At 40.1% G+C, this 14555-nt stretch overlaps 1 protein-coding gene across 18 annotated transcripts in view; it reads right to left on the bottom strand.

Annotated features, from left to right (window-relative positions):
* Window positions 1–1784: 1784 nt before the first annotated feature.
* Window positions 1785–14555, bottom strand: part of EPB41L2 (erythrocyte membrane protein band 4.1 like 2) — a 231072-nt gene continuing 218301 nt past the window's right edge. For all 18 annotated transcript variants that reach the window (XR_008794149.1, XM_056126400.1, XM_056126397.1 and 15 more), the window contains 2 exons: window positions 13431–13538; window positions 1785–3018 (listed from right to left, as the gene is read on the bottom strand). Coding sequence is in view for 17 of the 18 variants with exons in the window: in XM_056126400.1 (XP_055982375.1) it covers window positions 13434–13538 (105 nt within the window). In the remaining variant the exon portion in view is untranslated. The remainder of the gene's footprint in view (window positions 3019–13430; window positions 13539–14555) is intronic.

The raw sequence follows: 14555 nt of genomic DNA, 5'->3' as shown, positions 1-14555 counted from the left end.
CATGAACAACTCATTTATATTTCAGTAAATTTTCAATGATGTTCACAGACTTCATATAATTTTATGCATAAAGGAAATAAAACTTTGTGGTATCCATGCTGGGCAGTAGTTGTGACTATCTGTCTCGATGCCAGAATTCTGGTGCAAATTATTCTAAGAATTAAGGTCTATGCAATGAGTGCACTACAGTGTATCACACAAAGGGAAATAGAAGCTACTCATGATAGTCAAATGCCAAAAAACCTGCTGACATTCTGAATATTTGAAAAATATCATTTTGTTTCAGTACTTGAATGTCTTATCAGAAAACTTTGCTATTTTCTTATTCTATCATGTGAGATTTTCAAAGCTCAGCCTTTACTAAGTGAGAAAACATAAGGAACTCTAAGTATTGAAGAGGTAACCTTCATCCTCTGTCCACATACAGCATTACCAGCACTAGTAGTCTTGCCGCTCTTTGAGCCCTAGATCCCACAAATGCTCTGTATTGACTCTGAGACGACTCTTGAAACTCTAAATTCTATCCTTTCTATAATAGCAAAATGAAATTGAGTCCTGATAAATACTGCATGTCCTATTCCACTGGAATGCTGTCTGCTGTCTCCCCCTCCCACACACAAACACACACACACACACACACACACACAACACTGCAATTATAATTAGAAATACGGAAGGATAAATTTCTCAAAAAAAAAAGCCCTGGCAAGAATAGCCTATGATTAAAAATGTTACACATACAAGCTTTCTGATGAAATACACTTACATAATCACATTTGGTTCCATAATATTTCCAGGCTTGGTGTGCTGAGACACTTTTTTTTTTCTGAGAATTTTTGGAGTGAGATGGAGGGGAACTTAATGTTGGAAGTGGGTGGGGGTGGCTGCTGGGCCACACCTGGCTGTGCTATAATTTATTCCTCTCTGTATTCAGGAATTAGTCTAGGCTGTGCTCAGAGAACTTATGTAGTGGCAGGGATCAAACCACCTTACCTGCTATACGCTCTCTCTGGCCACAAGGAGTAATTTTGGGAATAATCCTAGAGAAAATTAGATCTTTCACAAGGTAAGAATTATGTAGGATTATATCCCCTGCAAAAGCAACACAAATTAGATTTTAAAAACTCATATGGTCCCCCGAGCACCGCCAGGGGTAACTCCTGAGTACAGAGCCAGGAGTAACCCCTAAGCATCGCCGAGTGTGATCCAAAAAGGCAAAGAAAAAAAACCTCATTTGAAATAAGGAAAGAAAGTTTGTATGCCAGCTTTAAAAATATATATTCCCTATTGGTTATTTGATTTAAAATACTTAAAATGTTTAAAAGGAAATTAAGCACTTGATCTAATGTGTCTTCTCCAAACTGTCACGCTGGTGCATTCCAAGTAGACTCGGACGTGCATTCTCAGGAGACGGTAAAGCAAACCACAAAGCAGATGGGGGATTCATTGAGTTCAACTACAGCATTTCCGAGACAAAATGTAAAAAACACACAAAGAAAACAAGTGCAAACATTCCTTGGAGAATCTGTAAAAGTTGCGGTGGATTATATAACCAGGCAGAAGGAAGGGATTTGGCATTCTATATATGAGATGCAGCCTTCCAGCTCTGCTTTAGTCATGATATTGGAGATGCTGGTTGTGTGTGTGTGTGTGTGTGTGTGTCTGTGTCTGTGTGTACACATATATACATCACATACTATATACAGCAATGTTTCCTAAGGTAGGAAGACTCCTGACTGAAAATACAAATTTGTTTGAACCCCTTTAAAAAAAAGCAACAAGTATAGAGAATAAACAAACTTTATTTTATAACCGTATTACAGAAAGTAGAATATCATTTAATACAACTTAAAGCTGCTATAAATCTAACCTAGCATCATAACTATACATAGAGTCAAAAGCAGAAGAAAAAGGGTTTGATACAGTTAATAAATCCCTATCAGGTCTCTGGGTTTCAGTTTTCCATGGCAGATAGTTTTCTTAGAACCATCCAAAAACCACCATAGCCCCTACTCCTCTCCCTGGGGTCCTCGAGGCCACGCAAGTCATCAAACTATTTGAAAGAGATACACCTGCTCAATAACGAAAGGTCAGTTGGACACAAAGACAAAAGAGAATTAATACAAAGCAAATGTCCTACACAAGCGCTCAAATATGGAAAGTATTGAAATTTGGACATGTTAAGAAAGAAAGCACTAAGGTTTCGAGCTGCCCGAATATTTTAGTAGAAGGGAAGAATGAACCGTTTTCTCTTCTTCTTCCCTCCTGTTTTCTGGAATGCTGCTGAAGAGCATGTGTCTGAGAAGCATTGGCACTGTGGTGGGACAGGGTCTCTCAACACAGTGCGTGGTCAGTCAACTTCCTCACTTTTCCAGTACAGAGAGTATCTGACTTTCTACTCCAAGTAAAAAGCCATAGGACTGGAAGGTCCAAAGGGTTTGATATAAAAAATATCCCCAGTAAAGTTCTCAAAACATTAGAAAAATTTCAAGATGTAAGAAATGCTTTTAATCTGTATTAATAGTTTCTCGTACAGCATACTTACTGTAATCAAAAAACTGTCAATATTAACTGTAAGAATTCAAGGGGAAGAATTTGGAAAAAGGAAAGCTACTATCTAAATTAGTCAGTTTCCTTTCAGCACAACAGCACCCGATCAAGTGAACAGCACCCTACCAGCTGGGGCTGGCTTTGTCCACTATCATTTGTTCAAAATGTCATAAAAAGCAGGTACTTGTACAAAAGTAACCAGGAAACAAAACTAAGACTCTAACAAAAACCAGAACTAAATATTCAAAAGTGGTTATAAAACAAAATAATATATTAAATGCAAGGGAACAGTATAGACCAGAGCTGTTAAGGTAAGGTTTGGTGTTGGCATTTTAATTCTTCAGGTTTCTGGTCATTGTTACCAGTCGTAGGATATATTCACTGGAGTAGTGGTGTGGCATTAAGACTTGGAATGATCAAAATTCTTCAGTGTCACAAGGTTGAATGTTGTTTAAAAATTGAAAATTTCTAGGAGAGAAAAAAACACAAGACTTAAATATTCCAATGACAGATGGATAAAAGATTTTCATTATACTTGAAACTAAGTAATAGTTACTCTCTGCCCATTTCTATATAGTGTAGTATCAGAAGACACATGAGTACCTGGTTCCACATTGAGTCTTACATTGTCTGAAGAATTGACAAGTGCATTAGAAACAATTGGAAATAAGAATACACAAACACACACACAACACAATGAATTTAATATTGAAACAGTCCATTTATATAGTAAGAACCTAAAGAGGAGAAATCATTGTGAGTTTTAAAGCTTGGTTCAATGCAGGAGGGAAAACAAAGTCAATTTTTACTTCATTAATTCTAAACCCTTATTGGACTTGCTTCCTTTAAAATAATTTATACAGTTAAAATAATTTGCTCGAGCGGGCCCAGTAACGTCTCCATTGGAGACTGTGTTGTTACTGTGTTTGGCATCTCAAATACGTCACGGGGAGCTTGCCAGGCTCTGCCGTGCGGGCGAGATACTCTCGGTAGCTTGCCGGGCTCTCCGAGAGGGGTGGAGGAATCGAACTCGGGTCGGCCATGTTGGCTGCGTGCAAGGCAAACGCCCTACCGCTATGCTATCGCTCAAACAATTAAAATAATGTAAAATTATCTCTGCATAACTGAAATTATTCATCAATGCAAAAGAACAATTCAGAACCATAAGTTTATGAAAATGATTCTAATAAGCCAGGAGAGTCAACATTAGCAACTTAGAATACACAAAATAATCTAATCTTAGACATTTGAAAAAAAATAATGTAAACATTTTTTTCAAATGTATACAGATTTTATATATACATATACATATACATAAGATTACACATAAGGTTATATATATGTAAACATATATAAATACACACACACACACACACACATAGATAAAACATACACATGCCTGTTTTTATAATGGAAACCAAACTTAAGGGACCGGGAAGATAGCTGAAGTGTTGAAGGGCATAAGCCTTCCATGTACAGGAACCAGAGGTCTCCCTTGCATAGTCATGAGTAGCCGTCAAATCCGGTGAGCACTGCTGGGTGTGTGGCTTCGCAGCCCCAGCACCACAAGGCAGCCATCAAACCACAGGGCCAGGTTAAGTCAAATATTGCCTTGAGTGGGTCTCCAGGCTTGCTCCTTGGGAGGCTCCCCACAGATGTGAAAAAAGAAATGGAAATGAAAGCACATGTGCTTCAGGGAGCACAGCTGAGTGAAGGCAGAGACATTGTGAAGTGGGTAGTCAGTTATACTGAAGTAATGAAGAAAGGAGGCGAGACACAGAAGAGTAAAGAAATGTTACTAAAGTACTGCTGTGGTAAAGAATGGAACATAAAGAAACAATACTGAATCCAGTTTAACTCCACACTGAAAAGTGTGAATCTGAAATAACAGACTCCACCCCCCCCCCCAGCCTGCCCCCCACCGAAATGAATCCAGAGAGAGTATTCAGACAGAAGCAATCAACTTGTCTGATGACTGCACGGCCCAAAGCGGGTGAAATGTCAGAGCTGGTAGGTGACAATTTCCTACAGGATATTGGCCGCCCAAGAGAGAACACTGGGTTTGATTCTCCTTTGGTTTTGAGGAAGGGCTGATCTAGTGTGTCGGAAATGATGCCGCAGCTGTAGTGTGGCAAAGAGTTGAAAGGTTGAGAGGTGTAGAGAACAGCAGTCAGGAGGCCACTGTAGTTCAATGAAGAGGAAGATGGAACATGTTACGAATGACGGCTGGATGGCAAGGACCCACACTCAGGTGCTGCTCCAAAATTTTAGTGGAAGAGGGAGGAGAATCAGAAGGTTCCGGTAGCTAGGAAGGAGTACCACAGAGAACAGTGGAGTTTGGGGTCTAAGAAATAAAGATGGGCTGGACAGATAGTGCAGCAGGTAGGGCGCTTGCCAGGTATGTAGATGATGTGGGTTCAGCACCTGATATGGTGCTCTGAATCCCATCAGGAGTGATGCTGGAGAACAGAACCACTGGAAGTAAGCCCCAAGCACCCCAAAGAGAGGCCCTAAATCAAAGCAAAACAGAAACCCAAAGCCAAACCAAACAAAACTCACAAGAAATAAACAGAATGATTGGCTTAGGACAGGGGTGGGGGAAGTGGAAGAAAGATATTTTTTTGAGGGGGGGAAGGCGGGAATGGACCATACAGGGGCAGTGTTTAGAACCTAATACTGGCTTTTGCTCAGGGCAAAAGTACTCCTGGTGGTACTCAGAGAACCACAAGTAGTACCATGGATTAAACTGAATTTGGCTGAGTATGAGGTAAGAGTATCTTAACCCCTGTACTATCTTTCTGGCACGGAAGAAATAAAATGCCTTGAGACCAAGAAAGTAGATTTGCAAGTGGGCATTAAAAAAAAATAAAATCAATAGATGGGACTAGTCACATGTGAATATTAAAAAACACAAGAAAAAGCCAATTATTATCATAAGTAGTTAAGTAGGAGAAAAGGCAAAAATAGGAGTGGTCAGGAATATGGGCAAATAATATGAAAGATGTTATTTCTGAAATGAGAAAAGGTTTTAAAGAGTCAATTACTTCTATTTCAGGTTTGGCTGGAAGTTTTGGGAAATAGTAGGTAATTACAGGGGATTGTAGAGAGGGTAATTATGTCCTTTTCAAGAGAAACTAGCCCCCCAAATCAATTAAAATGTATAACTCTTTTGTTTAGATAAAATTAAGTCGTGTTTTAATGAACAAACTTTCCACTAGTTAGATTTATCCCAGATATTATTATAGTCTCTTGATTATTCTGGACAGATTGATTAATCAAATTCATTGTTTCCTACCCCGCTGTCTGCCTTAGGCTATTTCATTGCTCATTAGTACTTCTACTAGATTACACACAGGGAAAAATCAATGGACGAAACACAAAAGTGTTCTTTTTATAGTTTGGTAATTATGAAAAGAAATGTGGGGGATGGTAAGAAAATGGATAAAACTACCAAGCAAATTATACTCGGGAGTTATCTGTGACTGTCAGTATCTATTCTTGTTCTGAAGAGCAAACAGGGAGCTCTGTTTTCTTGGCTTGTTGAATGTGCTTCATCTGCTGAATGGCTGTTTCCTGTGCCTAGCTTCTATTACAGAGTACGTGTTCCCGATGTGACCAGTGCAGGAAACCTACAGAACAATGAGAGCTATAGTCCCATGCTCCATTTCCTCTAGGACTACATATAATTCCAATTTCATTGAATCTAATTTTTCTCCCACCAAAAGTAAAAAATTTCAATTGTTAAAGAAAGCTGAAATTAAATTTGTTTCAAAGTCATTAGTGAACCACAGGAATCTTGAAGCATTAAAGAAATGGAAGAGATCCTGATTTCAAAATGCTTCAACATTTATTAAATAAAATATATGTAATGAAGAGTTACATGTCAACTCAAATATCATTTGCTTTCATTTACTTGAAGCAAACCACTAGAAAGAAAAATAAACCAATTCTGGTAATAAGTACTACAAAAAGGCAAACTTAATGTGCTCTTAGGATTATAAATGGCTTTCAGAAACAAAGAAAATTACATTTATTGCCATTTTAATGTTAAATGCATTTTCCTGATTCTTTAAAAAGCAATAAAAATCCAATGTAAATCAGATATTCAATGCTTCGAAACATCCTGTTTTTTATTGCAGATAAATGAGGAATAATTTCTTTTTATTATGTTATTTTTTTGCTTTTTGGGTCACACCCGGCAATGCTCAGGGGTTACTCCTGGCGGTGCTCAGGGGACCATATGGGAAGCTGGGAACTGAACCCAGGTCAGCTGTAGCAAGGCAAATGCCCTCCCCGCTATCACTTCAGCCCCAGGAATAATTTCTTGTATGAAGGTTTTTGTTTATACGTATATTTAAAAAATTTTTTTTCATGAAGAGCTGAGAGAGATTCACAAGTAGCAAACATCTAGTTTTTCAGCCTAAGAGGAGAAAATATATAATCACTAATGCTAATATACATAATCTTCAGACCCTTACATGTTTCCTGTTCTAGCATGTAGCTATAAGGGAAAAAAAAAACCTGTTCCTTTTCAATAGGCTACAATTCTGAACTAAATTATTTATCTCATATTTCAAATAAAAGTTGGCACAACCATGATTGCCATGTAAACTCTAAGGTTTCAAGAGCATTTGGTGCTGGCGGTAGGGATCTGGGCCAGCCATGCTCAAGAGAGCACGTGATGGCAGTGATGATGAGGTGGGATGGTGAGGGGCCCCTAGATGGGCCAGAGATTGAACTGGAGTCGGTGATCTGCAAGGCGAGTGTCTTACCTCCTGTATTAGCTCTCTGGCCCCGAGAACGTTTTTGAATTTTTAAAGCTTAAACTCTCCTTCATAATTATGTAAATCTGGACATGATTTTACAGATGGATAGGCCTTAATTACTGACATTAATTCAACCTGTTTCACTTTGTACAATTCAGTTTGGAAAAGAATGACAGCTAAGTATAAAAATTACACTTTATGTACTGGAACTCTGTCTACTACAAAACATTTTCCATGCTTTGTTTCCCAATCGAGCTTAAACAATGTCACTGAACAATTCTAAAAGCAAGAGTCAGTCAAGTTTCCTCATCTACTTGCCCCACCTCTTTTACCCCCTGCTGCCTTTGGCCAACGTGGATGCCAGTGTGACTGTTTTTATCCAACCAGACGTCTAATTCTGGGTTCATACTCTTTATGGGTGTACGTGACTGCCTAATCTACTGTAAATCCTGAGAGAGTTCAGTTTCTCTCTTTTTTTTAGTTCAAAAATTTTTGTCATTGTTTTTCAGACTACAATCAACAGGGTTCATGGCTTACTCCTGGCTCTGTGCTCAGGGATCACTCCTGTGGGGCACATGTGTTTGAATCAGGGCCAGCTGCATGCAAGGCAAGGACCCTTTCTGCTGTGCTATATCACCAGCCTCATGAGCTCAGAGAGTTTTATATGTATCTTTCTTTGTATACATGAGTAGTAGTGGGTAGTCAGTGAAGTTGAAGCAGACTTCTATTCCTCATCAGAAAGAACAACCACACAGGGTTTTTTTTTCTTTTTTTTTTTTTATAGACAAGGGGCTTGTGTATTGGATTCTCAACCCTGAGCGTGCTCTATCCCAAAAACTGAGTAAATAAAAACCAAATGCACACCTTGAAAAGTCATTTGAAGGGAAAGGAGATAGTACAATTGTTAGGGTACACACTTAGCATATGCCAGTCTTGGGTTCAATTCCCGGCATCACATGGTCCCTCCAAGTATTGCCAGTTGTGGTTCTGGAGGCTCCCAGTACCACTAGGATGGACGAGGCAGCCCCTGCACCCTGAGGTCCGGGCAGCACTGCATCTTGGGCCCCCGCACTGAACCACTGCCCAGTTGGCTGAGAGTTTCAGTGGGGTCCCCAGACCTCCAGAACATTACTTGTGAGTCTCCAATGACAAATGGAAAGTACTTGACACTAATCATCAGAAACACTACCTGCAAAGTGTTAAAGAAGTCACGAGAGGGGAGTCTCAACAAAATCTAAAACAGGAGGTTTCTACCTTGGATTTTGATTGCAAAACGGATTACTGAGCAGAAGGGAAGGAAGGAAGGAGTAGACTAGAGTGTACTAGAGTGGACATAAGGACAGAGGTGGAGGCTCTGGCACTGGTGGCAGGAGATGTTTGGGGAAGTAGGGGGAGGAACTGGGCCATACACAGCGGTGCTCAGGGCTTACTCCTGGCTCTGCATTCAAGAATTACTCCTGGCAGGCTCAGGGGACCACATGGGACACACTAGGAATCAAATCTGGGTCGGCTATGTGCAAGGAAGGCCAACACCCTACTGCTGTGCCGCTCTGGCCCCAAAATGTTTTACCAATAAAAATAAATTAAAAATTAAAACATGGCTTATCTAAAAATCATTAAAATACAAGAAAAAATTTCTTCAGATGTGCAAATAGTCAATTATCATAGCACAGTAACATAGCCAGAAATTTAAAACATGAATAAATTTTTTTGAATTTCATTTCCTAAATGAAAATATTGTCAGTGTGTGTATGTGTAAATTCTGGCCTTAGGAATAATGGTTTATGGATTCCAGGTATTTCTAGTGCTAAACTTCATTTTATTCTCCTCTGGCTTTCGATCTTCATACTTGATTTAATTTTTAAACAAAGTTTCCATTATAATTTAGATCCACAATTCCTCAAAGTCTGGTCTGCATACTCTGGGGTGACCAAAACTCCTTCAAGGGATCATGGACTCAAAGATATTTCATAACCACACTAAAATATTTTCCCTTCTCAGAGTGCTGACATCTTCTTTGATGGTGCAACAACCCAGATGAGTGAACCTGCTGACATCTTTGCTCAGATCAAGACAGTGGTAATAAATAGGACTAGAAGTTACTACATTCTTCACCACCACATAGCCAGTGAAATAAATTGAAAGTCCTTGATGAAACAGAGGCGAAAATAATCAATACTCTTACTTACTACCCTGAGTACAGATCTTCTTAATATTTTGTGTAATAAAAATACTCCTCCCATCATGGGTGTCAGGGGAAAATTTTACATGGTGCATCAATGGTAAATTAAAGACACTTTTTTCCCCATAAAATTCCTTTTTTACTTGAGAGAATTACTGAGAGACAAACTATATTATTCAATTTGGATATTTGGCAGGCATTTTCTTGAAAATGTGGGGAAGTCTGTCACTTCAAGGAAAGCAATTTGACAGTATTTATAGCCAGTCATAAAAATTCAAGCTTGTAGGTGAAAATTAGAACTTTAGGAAATTGCATTTTGGACACCATAATTTTCCGATACTTATTGAAAAGAGGTTGGTGGCATCACTGACTTCTGTACAATCTTGCTCAGTTGCCTTTTCCAGGGTCATGCCATTGAAATAATGCAGTACATATATATACAGTCACTTCAGGCAAGTTTATTTCACAGTCATTGTTAGCCTAGAAAACTACTTAATATATTAGATGATAAGTGTCAATAGACACAATTATGACTTAAACTACGAAACAGTTCAAAAGATGTAATTCACATAAACAGAGGTTTTTGGCTATGTTCAGGGCTTACTCCTGGCTCTGTGCTCAGTTATCATTCCTGTCACGTTCGGGGGACCATTTGTCATGCCAGGGATCGAACCAGGGTTAGTCGCGTATGAGATAAGAACTCTACCCACTCTACTATCATTTGAAAAAATAAACAACAGACTATAGTGATTTTGTCCAAGAGTAAGTGGATGTTGGTTAGCATAAATACCGTTTAAAATTTTGTTTAAAGCGTGTTAATGTATTCATACCAGCAGACACCCACTGCCTCAAACACTGAGTAGTTCAAATACACTGTAACTAACTCGTTGATATATCATCGACTAGGTGTATAAATATTAAATTAGAACATTCCTCAGCATTTCAGAATGGAAACTGGTTGTGCCTAAGACTCAAACTGACTTTTTATTTCTATGCATCAAGTCTTCATTTAACACTTGAGTAATCTATTGAAAACGGAGCTGCTAATTTAGATTGGAAACTAGAACAAGTAGGCAAACAGAATAAATTTAAAATGTGACACATGTCATATGCCTGAAAAAAAAAAAACTGCTGGCTCCTGAACTGAATATCATGGTCTGGAATTCAGCAGGCTGGGGTTCTGTCAGAGACCACGAGGAAATGAGAAGCTCATGCATGAATAGCTAGCATTCTTTCAGTCAACACAATTTTCTTTCCTGTAAATTCAGCTGGACAGATAATGATAATTTTCTGTGCTGTGTTCGAGTTCATTTGGTAACTATGAACATCAGTCTGGCTTTGAGATGCTGGTTTGCAAAAATACTGTTTAGGAGGGGGGTATATGTGGACACACACAAGACAGAAGACAACATCATTAATTTAGAGTAACTTATTGTGGGCTGGAGTTGGGAATTCAAGGCATAACTAACAGATCCCAAGGCAGGAGAGCCCAGTCACCAGGTCAGCAAAGATGGCACTGGCTCTCGTGACACGTGTAAGTCCCCCCAGTGCTTTCCATCTCTGCAGAAGCAGACAGGCCGAGATGACAGAGAAGTAAAAGACCCTCTTACCACACTTTCAGCTTCTTGCAACTCTCTTCTTTTTTCTAACCTGCTGCAGGGCTCTATCCCAAATACTGGACTGACGTAGTATTGATAGTGTCCCCGAGATGATTTTTGTACCAACAATTCTAGAGGATACTTTCCCTCAGTTTTCCCACAAAACTGAATAGTTGGTAATCCTCTTCTTGAAATTATCTTTTCTCTGACAGCCTTTCCTTCCTGCTCCCCTCTTTTTTTTCTACCATCTGGGTCTCCTCCTTTCTCTCTGCTTCTCAGGACTCTGACATGGCCTGAGAAGTTTTCTTAATAAAGACTATCAATCAATGACTCTTTCAAGTGATTTTCATGACCTCATTTCCTGTGCTGAAGCCTGTCGTACCACAGGCTCTAGACTATTTTCTAGACCTCTCCAAGCAGACAATACACATGTCTCTCAAACCAAACATCTCTGGGGGTAGACATTTTCGACTTTTATTTGAGCAAAACAAGGTTTGTGGGAACCTTACATTTATATAAATTTCTTGTCACTTATCTTGGAAGCAATAATCACCCTCCATTTATAGATGGCAGAACAGTACTGAGAGATGAAATAACCTGCCCAAATCATGCAAGCATGAATTAAATTTGAACTTGGAAAAAAATTATTTGATATTCTATTTTCTCCTAACAGACTATCTGGTATATATGAGTAAGTTTACAAATTCTCATGTTTTATGTTTGCATATGACAAAGATTAGATTTACTTCCATGAATCCTTCATATTAATTCCTATGGCAGTCATTTTCTCTGACAATACCACAGGCAGAAAAATACAGACACTGACTGCCTTAATTAAAAAATGAAATGTTACATGATTGAAATCATAGACAGCACCTCAAACCAGATCTGCTCTCCCGAGCCCATCCTCTCATCTCTCATCACTCTGCTAACAAGTGTTCTAAAATCCAACTATACCTGACTCTGTGCTATTATCTAGTGGCAGGCTCATAGCTTCAGCTCGTGTCTGGAATGTCTTTCTTCCAGGCACATGAGCTAATGCTTGTCCTCCTGGGAGTCCAAGCGAGAAGCCATTCCTTAGGCTGATCCTTTTTAGAGATGCTGCTCTTTCATTCCCACCAAACTAGACTGCATATACTATGGAAACGTCAAACTATTCTGCTGATCACTGGTTTACTATTTGGACTGTAGACCTTGAAAGACTTGATACTGTAAAAAGTATCGGCCTTGTAAAACAATAGCTGGCATTTAATTGACAATATACATATATGTATGTATTTATGTATGTCCTGCAGTTGTCGTTAAAGTCAGGTTAAAAAGTGAATGAAAGGGCTGGAGCGACAGCACAGCGGTAGGGCGTTTGCCTTGCACGCAGCCAACATAGCCGACCCGAGTTCGATTCCTCCGCCCCTCTCGGAGAGCCCAGCAAGCTACCGAGAGTATCTCGCCCGCACGGCAGAGCCTGGCAAGCTCCCCGTGACGTATTCGATATGCCAAACACAGTAACAACAAAGTCTCTAATGGAGACGTTACTGGGCCCGCTCGAGCAAATCGATGATCAACAGGAGGGCCTTTACCTTTTACCTTTTATGTATTTGTATATGTCTTTATATATTTCGACATATATTTGTACAATGGACAAAATGAATGCATGAATGGATGAGAGGGCAGCTTCCCACATTTCATCTTTACTTGTCCTCTGCTTTCAAATGGGAAAGAGGCTTCATTCACTTTTTTTTTTCCTTTTTGGATCACACCCAGCGATGCTCAGGGGTTACTCCTGGTTCTGCAACTCAGGAATTACTCCTGGCAGTGCTGGGGGACCATATGGGATGCCGGGGATAGAACCTGGGTCGGCCACGTGCAAGGTAAACGCCCTACCCACTGTACTATCGCTCCAGCCCTTTCATTCACTTTTTAACCTGACTTTAACGACAACTGCAGGACAGCGACTCAATGAAACCTGGAATCAGAGAGTCCAGTGCCCTTTCCTGCGGTAATGCTTTCAGGAGCGACACAGACCATCTTCCCTCAGCCTTAATGTCTGTCCCTTCTGACCAGGTCTACTGTGGAACACTGTTCTAGTGGTGATGGAGTTAGATACATCTTGTGTCCATTTGAGAGACAAGAGTGAGCAGTTCAGGTCAGAAAGTTTTTAACACTTATGCCCACATGCCCCCATAATTATCGGGTTGGGGATAATCAGGTCTGCAAATCAAATGAAAGACGGTAGACACCAGGGCGGGGGAGAGAAAGAGTCTTTCACTTCTGGTGGCAGTTTCAGGAACATGGAACCGTCTTGAGAAAGGTTCTGGATCACGTGAACTCTCTTACCTCTTAGTCATCCCCTTCCTCCAACTCCGTTTCTTTGTGCACCACCACTCTGGTGACTGACATGTCAGGGTGCTGCTCACGAGCTTCCCTGATGGCCTGGGCCAGCGCCTGCAGGGGGCAGGAGAGAGCACTGTGAGCTGAGGAACACGCAGTTTCTTGGGAAGACAGGCGAATTCATTCTCATCTAAGTCTAAGATGACTTTATTTCTCTATTTGAGGAAGCAGGGAGATTTGAAACAGGCCCCGGTTCCTTTCAGAGCATGCTTTCCTCAATTCTCCAAGAATCCCCCCCCTTCTCCAGCCCCTTTCCAAATAACGGTAACTGCAAAAGAAAAAACAACAACAACAACAACAACAACAAACCTTGTCGACTCTGAATCCCAGCCTGGCAGCGGACCCGAGACTCGGAGGACTCAATTCCTGAACTACTTAGAAATCTCACCCCTAACTTGAGACAAGATCATTTTAAGGTTCACTGCATGGACTGAAGGGATAATGAAAAGTATCCGGCATAGTGCCTAATCAATACACTCAAGCAATACTTGCTATTTATTTCTTCAATTGCTTGGAATTCCAAGGCACCAAAAAAAAAAAAAATCAGGTCCTACCTGTCTCTGTGCTCTTAGGCATTCAGTAACTATTTAAGCTCAAATGTCTATGAAATAACAATGTTGCAGGAAAAATAATCTAGAAATTTCTAGGGCACTGGGTACTGAAAACAAGCAGCGACAATGAGGACGCAAAATCAGCAAAGTCACAGGATAGAGAGGGACGAATCTTTAGATTATATCTGTATAGATTATACAGATGCCAGATTCATCGAAGAGACCACAGGAACAGCTGATGGATCCTTTCCAACGTCATCCTGTCACTGGCAAGCAGGACAGACATGGGTCCCTCAGTGCCACTGGTTCATGGTCACTTCCCCGGAGCAGATGGAAGCTGCTTTATCAGCATGCAAACCATGGAAGGCTCTCAGGACAAAGGAAGCAAATCTGTTTTTCAGAGGGGGAAAATACCTAGACAAGGTCTGGGGTTTAAATAAAGAGCCAATAAAACCAAACTCAAAATCTAAGCAAGATTTCTAACAAAACCCTCTTGAGCAAAGAACACCACATCTCACAA

This window comes from Sorex fumeus, unplaced genomic scaffold (assembly GCF_029834395.1).
Source record: "Sorex fumeus unplaced genomic scaffold, SorFum_2.1 ptg000061l, whole genome shotgun sequence".
NCBI lineage: Eukaryota > Metazoa > Chordata > Mammalia > Eulipotyphla > Soricidae > Sorex > Sorex fumeus.
This window is presented reverse-complemented; position numbering and strand designations above follow the sequence as displayed.